This window comes from Mustela putorius, unplaced genomic scaffold, assembly GCF_011764305.1.
Source record: "Mustela putorius furo isolate JIRA1106 unplaced genomic scaffold, ASM1176430v1.1 tig00000145_pilon_pilon_pilon, whole genome shotgun sequence".
Taxonomy (NCBI): domain Eukaryota; kingdom Metazoa; phylum Chordata; class Mammalia; order Carnivora; family Mustelidae; genus Mustela; species Mustela putorius.
In genome coordinates, this window is record NW_025421294.1 from 34839892 (window position 1) to 34852738 (window position 12847).

General features: G+C 51.7%; 1 protein-coding gene across 3 annotated transcripts in view; it reads right to left on the reverse strand.

Annotated features, from left to right (window-relative positions):
- Nucleotides 1–942: 942 nt before the first annotated feature.
- Nucleotides 943–12847, reverse strand: part of CPLX2 (complexin 2) — an 81987-nt gene continuing 70082 nt past the window's right edge. For all 3 annotated transcript variants that reach the window (XM_045075591.1, XM_004737562.3, XM_004737563.3), the window contains 3 exons: nt 6254–6373; nt 5936–6111; nt 943–5169 (listed from right to left, as the gene is read on the reverse strand). In XM_045075591.1, coding sequence (XP_044931526.1) covers nt 4972–5169; nt 5936–6111; nt 6254–6284 — 405 coding nt within the window. In that variant the 5' untranslated portion in view covers nt 6285–6373 and the 3' untranslated portion in view covers nt 943–4971. The remainder of the gene's footprint in view (nt 5170–5935; nt 6112–6253; nt 6374–12847) is intronic.

Here is a 12847-nt window from a genome sequence, read left to right on the forward strand (position 1 = left end):
AGCTGGATCTTGAGAAGTTCAAGTATACTGGGTGGGGAGGAGGGTACTGTTCATTTCAGGCAGAGGGGATAGAATCTATAAACACGGAATGGCAGGGTATGTGTGAGGGTAGGGGGGCTTGGCTCCGAGTTGGTTAGGTCTGATCTAGCAGGTTGGGGTCATGTCATACAGGGCCATTTTGATGATTTTGATGTTATCCTATAGGTGGGTGCTTCCCTACAGACCACTGAAGGGTGTTGTCTAAGAGCATGACATGGTTAAGTTTGTGTTTTGATGAGTCTTCCAGGTGGAGTTGGGTGGTGGGGAGAGGATGGACAGAGGGAAGATGTGGAAGCTGGGAGACCCGTGTGTGAGGAATGGGAGGTGCCTAGCCAAGTAGAGAAAAAATGAGTCCACCTTAAGGCAAGACAATGGTGGAGACAGCCAAGGCTGAAAAGGGGTTCTGGTCTTGTGCTGACTCAACAAGGCCTGAGATGTGTCTGTGTCCAGGAGCAATACTGTATGTCCCCAGCTCCCACGCATGGCCTGGCAGACATGAGGAACTCCCTCAGTGTTGGTGAGATGAACAGTGACAGACCTTTGCCCATCTGTGGGACTTGGCTTCATGTTGGTATGCCAGTTCCTGAGGAGCGTTCGGAGAGGGATGACCAGAGATGGGCTGTGGGGTGCTGTGACCAGGTTGGGACACCAGCTCCAGGGCTTTGTTGAACAGCTGACTTTGAAGGGCAGGAGGTGAGTGGCCCTGAATCTCTCGGGCCAGCCTTGACTCCAGCCTCAGTTGATTTCTGGGGTCATTTCCAGTGTCCCGGCTAGCAGTGTGGGTAAAATGGAAGGGTTTCTGGGGCCTCTTGAGCACTGTGGCTCAGCTCCCTCTCACCTCAGCTGGTGCCTTGTGTTGCCCTGGTGATGCCAACAGACAGAAGAAGACAGACAGACCAAGAGTTGCTGTACAAGGTCTTTTCTTTGTTGTCGTGGTTGGTTTGGTACATCTTAGCATCTGCGTCATACAAAGGGGGGAGCAACAGCCATGGCTTTTGGTCAGATTCAGGGGGCATGAGGGGGTGCCCCTCCCCTCCCCCCAGGCACTGACACATTTAAAGAAAGCAGAGCAACAAGGACACAGCACAGATGTGGGAAAGGGATTCCCCCGCGAGAGCAGGATGGTCGTCCTCACCTGAGTCTCACTAGAACCCCCACCCCAGAACCAGCACAAACACCTCCCATTCTCTCCCCAGGGAAGAAGTAGGGCAGCCGGAGCAGGGAGGGGAGTAGGGGACACGTGTGGAAGGTATGTCCTCAGGCCTGGGAGACATACATCACCTGAGCCATCTGATCCCCAGCTGCCTGTCCCATCAAGGGCATGCAGGACCCTAGGTTGGAGCAGCTGGGTGGTGGGGCGGGAAACTCTGCCAGCTAGGTGCTGGGAGCTCTCAGGGCTGCGGTTCTGCCCATATCCTCTAGCCAGAGCCTGTAAGACAGCTTCTTTGCCCACCAGCTGTCCCACCTGAGAGCGACCTGGGTTGCTGAAATACTTCTGTTCCCTGTCTCTCTCTCCCTCTTCCCCTGCTGCTTCCTTCCCTCTCTGTCTTTCTCTCTCTCACACACATACCCCTACTTAAGAAAGTCTGTTGACTTCCTGCTTGCCTTTGGGGGGACCCTATATGGTTTTGCTGGTAAAGATACCTTCCAGGAGCCGAGGCTGCCCATGTGTGCAAGTCCTGGCTCACTGCCTGTACCCAGCATGGGTGATCCAGAGAAGAATTCTCCCTCATCTCTGCTGGTGAGCTCCCAGGCATGCAAGTCTGGCCGTGGTCTTCCCTGGCAACCATGCCTGCCCACCGCAGGTGCTGCCCACTCCCTTGCACCTCATTGTTTTCACCATATACAAATGATCACTCCTTCTTAGTTTCCTAGCTGGAGAGTGTCTCCCTGATATGTTGTAAGTGTGCACTGAATTCTGGGACTTCTCCCTCCGCATCCCCGCCTCCTAAGTGTATCACAGGCACCTCTGTCCCACTTATGTGTGGCACACCCATCCCCCTCCCATCCGGTGGATCACACACACCTCCCACCCCAGGTACCTCAGGTGAACATCCCTTCCCTGCCAGAGCACACCCCACACATATCTTGTTCCCTTTCTCCCTCCACATGTGTGTGTTGCACACAACATCTTCACTGGGTCACACGTTAGCTTCTTCCCACAGTTAGGTCTCTATGAGGAATGATAGTCATCATGCCCCCTGGATCGGACAGTGATCTCCTGGCAGTGGTTGGAGGCAGGTGTGCCCCATGCTGAACTCCTCCCTTGCTATCACCTCCAGGAAGTCCTCCTAGTCCTGCTTCTCAGGAGTAGACCTGAGGAGTCTGGAGGAGTCTAGGCCATACCTCAGACTAATCCAGCCACCCTGGAGGGCACTCTTATATGGAGAAAACCCTGAGCCAGCTCTGGAGGTACAGAGGGGCTGTGGAGACCACCAGGGACATCCTCTGAGGGTCCCAGAATATCTGACATGACTGGGTTCCTCTGCTTACCTGAAGCTTCCTGAGCCTTGGTCTCTGCTGCCCATCTGGCACTCTCTGTGTCCTGGCACTACCTTTGAGATCGATGGGCCCCTGTCAAGGAGGGGACGTTTTTGAACACTTGGAATCCACATCTGTGTCTAGGTGGGGCTCACAGACAGGGTCTGGGGAGGCCTGGGGCCCCTGGACTGGGCCCTGCCTATTTCTGTCCCAGGACCCCGAGGGCTCTAGAGAATGACCATCCTGCCCAGGAAAAGAGACACAGACAAGCAGACAATAGGGGTGCGAGGTGGCTCCCCATCACAGACACAGGCACAGACACAGGCCCCCTGGATGGGGGGCAGGACACAGGGGCACAGGGGAGGGGCCGGGGGCGGGGGAGAAGGGCAAATCCAGGGAGCTGGAGCTGCTGGAGCCCTGCTCCCTGGAGAAGGGACAGACCAGGGGATTTTTCTGGTTCCCTAAACATATGGATTGTTTTGTCTCGTCTTTAAAGTATTGCAGTCTAACTGATATGGCTTTAACTATTGGAAACGGACAGAGAAGACACGTGTCTCTCTCTGAAATAAAAGCATAAATCCACTAACATGGAAAATCTGCAGAATGCAAACGGGGGTCAATGGGGCAAGAGCTTCAGGGGCAGGCAAGTCGCCCCCTCCCTGGGCCCTGCTTTTGGGGTTGGCCCTGGTGGGGGCCCAGCATGGCTTCTTGGGGCTCTGCCAGGGTCAGTCCCAGTGGGCTTCTGAGGACCTCAGGCAGGAGCCCCCCAAGGGTGGGAGGACTCTAGGCCAAGGACAAGGTCTCCTGTTGGATGTGGCCACCTGGTTTTGGGGCTAAGATGCCCCAAAATGTTTTTTTCTCCCCCAGCACTCATTCTGCATCCAACTGCCTATTCAGAGCTACACACGTGCACACGACAGTATCAGCACATCTGACATTCTCTCAAACACATACTTCCACCACATCTAACACATACCCTTCTCCCCAAACACATGCCAAGCTGACATGTGCAAACCCTACCACACATACAAGATGGCTAGAAAACAGATACGACACAGTCTCCATCCATACACACCCCCTCAAACAAGCCCACGTACACAAGGCTGCCTCCCACACACGATCCTTATCTAACACAGGGATGTGATTAACAGACACACACAATCTTAAGACATACGTACACTGTAACAACACACCTATAGGTACAATCTTAGGACACACAGTTGCTGATGCAGTCCCTGCCACACACACTTATGTGTGCATGGACACACACTTTCCTCTCTCATTTGCTCCTTGGCCCCCCCGTTCTTATACAACTGACTGAGCAGGAGGCCTTGACAGTTTGGGGTGGGGTGGGGAACAAATGTCATTTTCACACATCCCAGAGGAGAGTTTGTTCTTGGCCAATGAAATGAATGGACAGATGCCTTCTGTCAAGTGGGAACTGGCTTCTCCCCAAAGCCTTGGGGCTTTGGCCAGGAAAGGTCCTCCTGGGGACCATGGGGCTCTGGAAGCACATGGACAGGATAGGGTGGGAAGAGGGGTGAATAGGACTGGGGGCAGCTTGGCTATACCAATGGTGGGGTCCCATGGCATGGGCCACCGCTGCCCAATGGCTCCAAGTATTTTCTGGGGGGGCCTGGGTAGCCCCTTGGCTGGGAAAACTGGACCCAGCCTGGCAGTGGGGCGCCAGGACCCAAGTGGAAGGGGGGAAACAAGGGGCTGCTCTACCCTGGGTCCTCTCCAGAGATGAGTTAAAGTCCAAAGAGGATCCATTTGGAGGGACTGGCTTGGCAGGGGCTATGCCTCTTCAGGTGGGGTTGGGAGAGGAGTAATCCTGGGTTGGGTGCCATCTCAGGGGAAGGAGAGAAGGAGGGCCCCAGCCTTCTGCCAAGACCTAGGCCTGGCCAGAATACAGCAGGGCCTCTCAGGCTGGGCCCTCACAGGGCAGGCTTATCCTGACTCCCTTCCTCAGAGCCAGGCCACTCAACACCCCTGCCCTGACCTGGAGGCCCACTGTGGGTCAGAGGCCAAAGGTCGGCATGCTGGGCAGGGTTGGAATGTGTTATTACTTTGGCTGGCTGGGGACAATGGTCCTCCTGGCAGTGGGGTGCATGAAGGAATGTATGGGGGTTACCACACTAGCATAGACCTTAGGCTTCCTTCCGGAGGGGCCCTCAGTACCTCTGACACTGGGTTCAATGCCCCCTTCTGGGGAGGGGAAGCTGTGTTCCCTTTTTCAAGCAATTTGAAGTGAGGCGGGGGCTGGATACCCCAGGATGAAGGGGGTGTGAGAGAGTGCTGAGAGGGAGGAGTCCCTGGCCGGGGAAGGGGGGCAGAGGTCAATTGAGGTTTTCCCCTTCAGAACTGAGACTTAACTGAATAAAAAGAAAAGAAAGAACAAAAAAAAAAAAAAAAGGAACAAGTGGAGTGGGAACAGGGCAGGAGGGCCGGTTACTTCTTGAACATGTCCTGCAGTGGCCCCGGGAGATATTTGAGCACCGTGTCCAGGATGCTCTCCTCCTCTTCCTCCTCTTCATCCCCACAGCCTGCAGGGATAGCCTTCTTGGGCCGGGTCAGGCTCCCCTCACAGGGCTGCTCCAGGGCGGCCTTCTCCTCTGCCTCCTTCTCTTCCTTCTTCTTCAGCCCATACTGGGGAGGAGGAGGGCAGACATGAGCATGAATGGGGCAAGGAGAGGGCTGGGTGGGTCTCAAGGTCATGCAGGTTCAGCTGGGCTGCTCCTGGAAACTCCCCAAACCTCAGTCCTCTCATCTATAAAATAGGGATAAGGATGCCTTCCTTATGGGGTTGTGCCTGTCCTTAACTGGTGCTCCATAAGCGTCCGTGCATGGGGTTTCCTTTAAAATTAATACCTGCCCCTAGTAACTTCTCTGCTCTTCTGAAATCCCCCAAGATTTGACATCTGAATGTCCTTCCTTATGTTTGGATGACAAAACTTGATCTGAGCTCATGGGAGGCTACTTACAGCCTTGATTTTTTGCAGTGGTGAGACTAGACTCATATACTGAACTGTTTGGCCGAGGGTGACAGCTGCAAATCCACTGAGAGTGAGGTGCAAAGGTAACAGGTCCTCAGGCACTACGGTATTTTCCTAAAATTCCCAAATTCTGGATTGCAAACATTCGGTCTCCAATGTCTCAGGTACAAGATTGTGGACCACAGCCGCAAACATTAGGGAGCACGTCTCATGGGCATTATCTTATTCAAGTCCCATAACACTCCTTCCAGGGAGCTGTGCCTGTGACACTCACTTTACCCTCTTAGGAGAGCAGCGCTCAGAGCTAGGTCTAAAGTTGGAGCTGCGGTTTGCGGAGAGTTGTGGGGAGGGTGGGGTAGTGCAGGGGGGCGGCTTGACCTCCATGCCTTCTACTCTCCAGGCAGTTGGGAGGTGCTGACCTTGTCTCGGATCTGCTGCCGGACCTTCTCCCGCTCAGCCTCCATGCGTGCATGCTTGGCCTTACGCTCCTCTTCCTGCTGTCGCAGAGCCTCCTGTCGCTCCTCCTCCTTCTTCTGTGCGTCTGGGTCCTTCTCCTCCTCTCCCCCCAGCATCTTCCCCATATCCTTGGTGGCCCCTAGAGTGGATGGGTTGGGGAGGGAGAAAGTAGGGTCGGGGGGTCAGGGCTGGGGATGGAGGGGCCTAGTGCTCTGCGGGTCCCTCCCAGCTGGGTTGGGACTCAGGTCGGGGAGTGAGGAATGCTGGACTCGGGGCCTCACCTCCAAGGGCCTGCTTCATGACGAAGTCCATGACGCCAGTTCCAGTTAGCGTGCCCTAGTGCGCAGTCAAGTTTGCATGCAGTGCTTCTGGCAAGGCCTGGCTCAGGGAGATGTGTCAACCTGTAGAGTAGAGTCGGAGATCAGATGTGAGAGGCCTCAGGTCACACAAATGGCAGCCTCGCCCTGGTTCAGGCCCCAGGCTCCATCAGCTGAGGCCAGGACCGGATGCCCTGGCACCCATGGGAAGGAGATGGAAAGGGGCTATTTCCTGAGTACTTGCTGCAGGCCAGGCACATATGTGTGGTCACATGTCTTTGGATTCTAAACCCTTCATCTTGACCATATTGCTTTAATTTGGTTGAAGCCAAGAGTGCTAGAAGGAACCCAGGAGTGCTAGAAAGAACCTGGAATTTGGAGTCAGACAGACAGAGCTCTGTTCTTATACCTCCCTCATTTCTTGTTTGCCATGTGACATTCAGCCAGTTACTGGGCCCCCTTGAATCCCAGTTTCCTCGACTATATGAAAGAATGGTGGTGCCTCTTTTCCCAGCGCTACTGTGGAGACTGGAGAAAATTTCTGCCTGGCCCACTGGATCAACCCCTAGATGGAATGAGCATACTTAGGGCCCCAGCAAATCAGAGGCCAGTTAAAAAAAGAATAGTCAGCTTGGATGAGCATATCCAGACTTCTGAAATTAGACAAATGGAGAAATAAGTTACTTTTACTGCAACAAACATGTAAGTTTTTGCGTTTTATAGCTTAATATTGATTTTTATTTTGAATTACACATGGGAGGTTGGAGACATGATAATCTTGGGGCTTAGGACCTTTAAAGTACCAAGCACAGGCCTTATAAGCACTCAGCTTATGTTAATCCTCCCCTTCTCTCTCAATTACCAATTTTCAGTTTTTATTATATTTTTAATTGTTCTTTTTTTTTTTTTTGGCATGAGAAGGTTTTCTCCAAATAAAATCTTTTTTTTTTTTAAGATTTTATGTATTTATTTGACAGAGAGAGAGAGAGAGAGAGAGAGATCACAAGTAGGCAAAGAGGCAGGCAGAGAGAGAGGGAAAAACAGGCTCCCAGCCGAACAGAGAGCCCGATGTGGGGCTTGATCCCAGGACCCTGAGATCATGACCTGAGCCAAAGGCAGAGGCTTAACCCACTGAGCCCCCAGGTGCCTCCTCCAAATAAAATCATAGTGGGAATCTCAATATGCAAAATACATAGAAGTGGAACTATTCGAATGTTAGTGGGGAGAGGTGGAGCTTCCCTCCTCCATTGACCTCCTTCTACCTTGTTCCCTTCAAATCCTTGAAAATTTCAACCCTGATGTAACTCTTAGGTCTCCTTTCTAGTTCCACCATTCAGTTTCATGGTTTTTTTCCCATAGACAAAGCCACCACAAATCCCTTTTTGTGTGTGGAGGGGAGCATCCATGAGCTATCCAAAGTGTGATGTAGTCACCTGGGGCCAGGCCTCCTCCCCCGGGCCTGGGAGCCTGCACAGCCTTGGGGTCTTTATGATTTGCTAGGAGAAAAAAGGGAAACAGTGGCAGAGAAGCAGCCTGGATATCACAACCAGGTTGAGTTCAAGGTCACTGGCTTTTTGTTGATGATGGATTTTCCTCATTTCTTTCAAAATGAGAAAACATATCAGCAGACTGAGATCTTTCCATCAAATGGGGCCCGAGAGTTTATTTGAGGACTTCTACATGATCATACCACCCGACAGGTTGTTTGGAGGAGGGCAAGTCATGATGGAGTAGAAAAACATTGCCAGGGGCTTTAGCATCAGACACACCTGGTTAGACCACTGGTTAGACACACCTGGTTAGACAAACCAGGCTCTGATCAATCCTGGGTTGGCCCCCTGGGAAAGCAGTGTGCTCCCTACCAGTGACAGGAGTATTAAGCCTACCCTTGTACTGATATTTGAAGAAGAGGAGATCCTGGTCAAGTGCCTGGTGTGTAGCAGCTGCTAGTTAGTGTGGGCCATTGCTGACTGCATGTTTATAAGGACATGCAAAAAAAGAGTGGGATTTCTAGGAAATGCAAAGAACCCATCCTGATCCAGAATTCTGAGTTTGAAAGGCAGCTCAGCTCAGTCAATTAAGATGTTTTCACTTGATTCAAAAACATTTCGAAGAGACTACATTTCTAACAACAGGAAATGAACAATTTTAATAATCAAATGATTTCAGGAACTACTGGGTTCCTCCTCTCTGTTTCCATGCAGCTTAAAGAATTGGCAGGTGGTGCTGGAGGACACGGGACTCTAATTTGAGATGCCTCAAATTGGTCCACAGGGCACCTGGGCTTTAGGTCCAGCCTCATCCCTAACTTGCGGCTCTGGCAAGTCTCTCTCCTGGACCAGATGATCTTCTGGGCCTCCTTCCCAGTGGTTCTGTTGGAGCAATTCTGCAACATTTGAACTGCCAACCACCCAACTGTGTCCCCAAATCCTTCTTCTGTCTTGGTTCTGTGACTTAGTTCTTTCCTCTCTTCCATCTCCTACTGCACTCACTCCTCTCCTACTGCTCCCTCTTCCCTCCCCACCCCAGTTTTGCTGCCTCCTGTTGTTCCTTTCCTTTTTTCAGTAAGTGTTTTCCCTAGGACCCTGACTTTAGCCCGTGCCTCTTTTTCCTCTCTAAAGTTTCCATAGGAGAACTCATCCTTTAATGATACCTAGACATCTATGGGCTCTCAGACCCCTATATTCATTTATCCAAGTTTCAGTTGCGCATCTACTATGTACTAGGCAGTGTGTTAGGTACTGGGGTTTTAAGAGTGAACAAGACAGACAAAGTCCTGCCCCCATGCAGATTACATTTCGGAGTGTGTGAACTCAGTGAGCGAGTGTGTGTGTGTGTGTGTGTGTGTGTGTGTGTGTGTAGGGAAATAGGCAATAAATGAGTCAAGAAGTACACTTGCCTTCCTCTTGAACACCTCCCTCTGGATATCCCATGGCACCATTCAAAGTCAACATGCCATCTCTGTATCACCGCATCATCTCCTTCTTTGGACTCTTCTGCTTCTAAGCATCCATTCAAGGAACTTTGATTACCACCCCTCCCCACCCTGCAATATGCAAAGTACATCTACTCAGTGAGGGCTGAGTCTTCTGGATACTTATATCCCTGTTGCTCGAGGTGCCCCCCTTGTAGCCTGCTGGGATTTAGTAGCTTCCTGGGTCCACCCCAGAGTCCTGCTGCCCACTCCCAGCATGGCTCTCTCAGCTCTCAAGTAATTTCTTGTTCATCTTGTTGAGGCTTCCTTAACCAATTTCTCAATGCCCAATGTCCTCCTCCCCTATCCCTTTAAACAGATGACTTTCCTCCCACTTCAGGTGGTGCATTGGAAGGCTGGTCGGCTCTGGGTCAGGCATACCTGACTCTGATCCTGAATCTGCTACTTTTTAGCTCTGTGATGGTGAGTAATTGTCTTAACCTCCCTCCCTCATGCAATGAGGAATACAATACCCCTTTGAAAGGTTAGAAATAGTGTATACTATGCCTTTGGCACATGGTAGGGGGGCTTGGTAAATGGTGACTGTTATCAGAATGATTGATCCCAGGTGGTATGAGCTCCTGCAGCCTTCTTTCCTAGTTTCTGAAGATGAGGTCCCCCTCCTTCCTCCTGAAATTAATCTATCTGCCTGAGCCGCAGATCTTCTCTCCTTCAGGCTTTCATGTTCCCTCTTCTTCACATCCTCAGTCCTTCTCTATGGGTCTCTTTATCCCCTTGCTTCTCCAACTCCTGCTCTGAACCACTTTTCCCTTCCTCTCTGCCCTCTACCTTTGTGATGAAGGGGTCTCCACTTGGTTTCTCCACTCCTTCACCTCCGGGTCAGCCCTGCGGCTCTGTGAGAGCAGAGATCCACTGCCTCTACACTGCCACCAAAATTGCCCTCATCAGAGCCACCAGAGGCCTCCCAGATGCCAGATCCTGGAGCGATTTCCCATCCCTCTGTAGCATCAGATGTTGATGATGACCTCTTTTCTTTCCCCATCCCTCTATTTTTCAGCCCTCTTCTTGGATCTCCTGAATTCTATGACAGAGCACTCCTGTGGTCTTCAAGCCTCCTTCTCAGACAAGTCTTCTCTCTCTTTCCTTTAAAATGTAGATGTTCCCCAAGTTATCTCTCTCCCTCTTCCTTCTCCTGCTGTGCCTCCTTCCCCCACTGTTTCCCTTGGGAATATCACCTAACCCTTTGATTTGTGCCCCTCTTTATTCACAGACACTCTCTACACCACTTGCACATTTAAATCTCTGCTGGATATTGTCACAAGGGTAATCTCAGATTCAATCTGTCCAAAGATCAATCTCACCCTTGTTTCCCTTATTCAACCATTTTTTTCTTCTAGTGTGCCTTGTTCCAGTTGCCTCAGCTGAAAACTCTGGAGTCAGTGATTTCTTTATTCCCTCACTCACTCACTCATCTGAGTGAGTCTCTGAGCATCTACTCTGCCAGGTGCTGTTCTGGAGGCTGAGCTGTGGTAGGGAAATGGGAGTCATGTTTGCTCTCACAGTATTCAGTGAGCTGGGGAGGTAGACACTGGACAAAAACTACACAAGGAATTGGTGAATTAAAACTGGGATGGAGTGCTGAGAAAAAAGTCTGGAGGCCTTCTGCATCTGCACCCTCTTCTGCTATGGCTTCTGCTATGGCTACTTCAGGGCCTCGAGGTTCTGGATTGGTGCATAATCTCTACGTCTGTCCCTCCCTCAGCTCTCATCCATCCTCCACATGGCTGTCCAATTAGTCTTTCTGACTGGCAGATCTGTTCATCAAACACACCCTGCAGTGGCTTGCCATGGCCTTGTTAAACTGACCACAGTCCTTGTGCTGACCTTCAAGTCCTGCACAGTCTAGCACCTGCCTGCCTTGCTGTTCCTTTCCCATCCCTTGCATGTGGTTCTGCTTCAGCTATATCTGAACACATATTCTATTTGAAAACTACTGGGCATTTGTTCCTCCTGTTTTTACAGCCTGGGAGCCTCTTAACCTCCTCTCTGCCAGTTCAAATCCTAGCTTCACTACTTACTAAGCGACCTTGAGCAAGTGGTTTAATCTTTTCTCATCTGTAAAATGGAGACGATAATACCCAAGGCATGTTGTGAGCATTAAATGAGATAAATAAAGTGCTCTGCTGAGTGCTTGGCACACAGTAGGTGCGCAGTACATATTAGCTGTCATCATCATCATCATCATCACTGTTAAAGCAGCAACAGCAATATTAATTTTCAAAGCTCCCTCTCAAACATCACTCCCTCTGTAAAATATCCCAGATCTCCTGGGTGAGATGTGCTGGTGTCTTCCTTTTCTGAGACCCATGGTACTTTCTAGAGCAGCCTGGCCTGCCTGCAGCTCATGCACTCTGTCTAGCTATGTGTCTTTCCCTTCCTGATCACTCTGAGTTCCTTTCAGGGCAGGGCCTATATCTTGTTCATTTCCCTTATCCCAGAGTCCATAACGTCTTCTGGCTCATGGTAGAGCCTCATGACATATTTGCTGTGTTGAATTTAATGTGTGCCAGCGAGTATGTGAGTATATGCATTCAGAGTGTGATCCTGCGTGTCTAGCTCTGAACTTCGGCATCGTGTGAGTCTGCGTGAGCGTGTGTGCAGGCGTGTGTGTAGATATTTTGCCATATGCCTGTAGGAGTGCTGAGGTCGGGCAGGTTGCATGCTGTTGAGGATTTGGGCCAGACCGCCAGGAGGCGCTCCTCAGCGGTTCTGCGGGAAACCTTGGTCTATTCCTGCGCGGGAAGGGTGGTGGTGGTGGTGGTGGTGATGGTTGTGGGGTGGTGGTGGTTGTGATGCTGGGCTGGGGGAGGGGAGACAAAAAGGGGAAGAGAGAGGGGTGCTGCTGCAGCACGTTTCTCTGCCATTAGCGCATCCAGAACCTAGGATACATCTTCAGCTTTCCCTCCCCGACTTCCTCCAGCCTGTCCCAACCTGAAGGCAGCGGAGGTACCTCCTTCAGGCTTGGCCTTCTGAGCCCCAAGCGGTTTCGGGACTGGGCCCCGCCATCCGACAAGCAGATTCGGGCACCTGCAGTGTTTGTCCTTGTAGCTGTTTTTCTGTTCTTATGGCTCAAGTCCAGGCTATATTCACCGCAACTCAGCCCAACACTCATTTCCTTTTCACAGGGGACCCTAACGCTAATGGCGGTGGCACAGACAGGGGATGTCCCTTTATCCTCCACCCCACCCCCACTCTACGCCCTGGAAAGGAGAAGCCCTGGGGGAGGGGAAGGAGCAGTGGGGGATGGGAGGGGGTAGGGAACCGGCTTCCTCAGAAAAGCAGAAGTGGCGGGGGCTTCTTGGTTCCCCCGCAGTAAAGGATAGGAGTCCAGGCACCCCTCTCCCGGTCTCCTGCGGAGACCAGCACAGCCAGCAGCTCTGCCCTGGAGCTCGCGGTTGGCCACTGAGAGCGCCCCTCCCCCAACACACAAAGCTCCAACCCCAAGACCCAGCCTGGTATCAAACTTTGATGGGGTAGGGGGCAGAGTGGGGCCCGTGAGGGCCTCAGATGGGACGGTAACTAATGACCCCGGGCAGAGAACGTGCGCTGGCCAGACCTCGGCT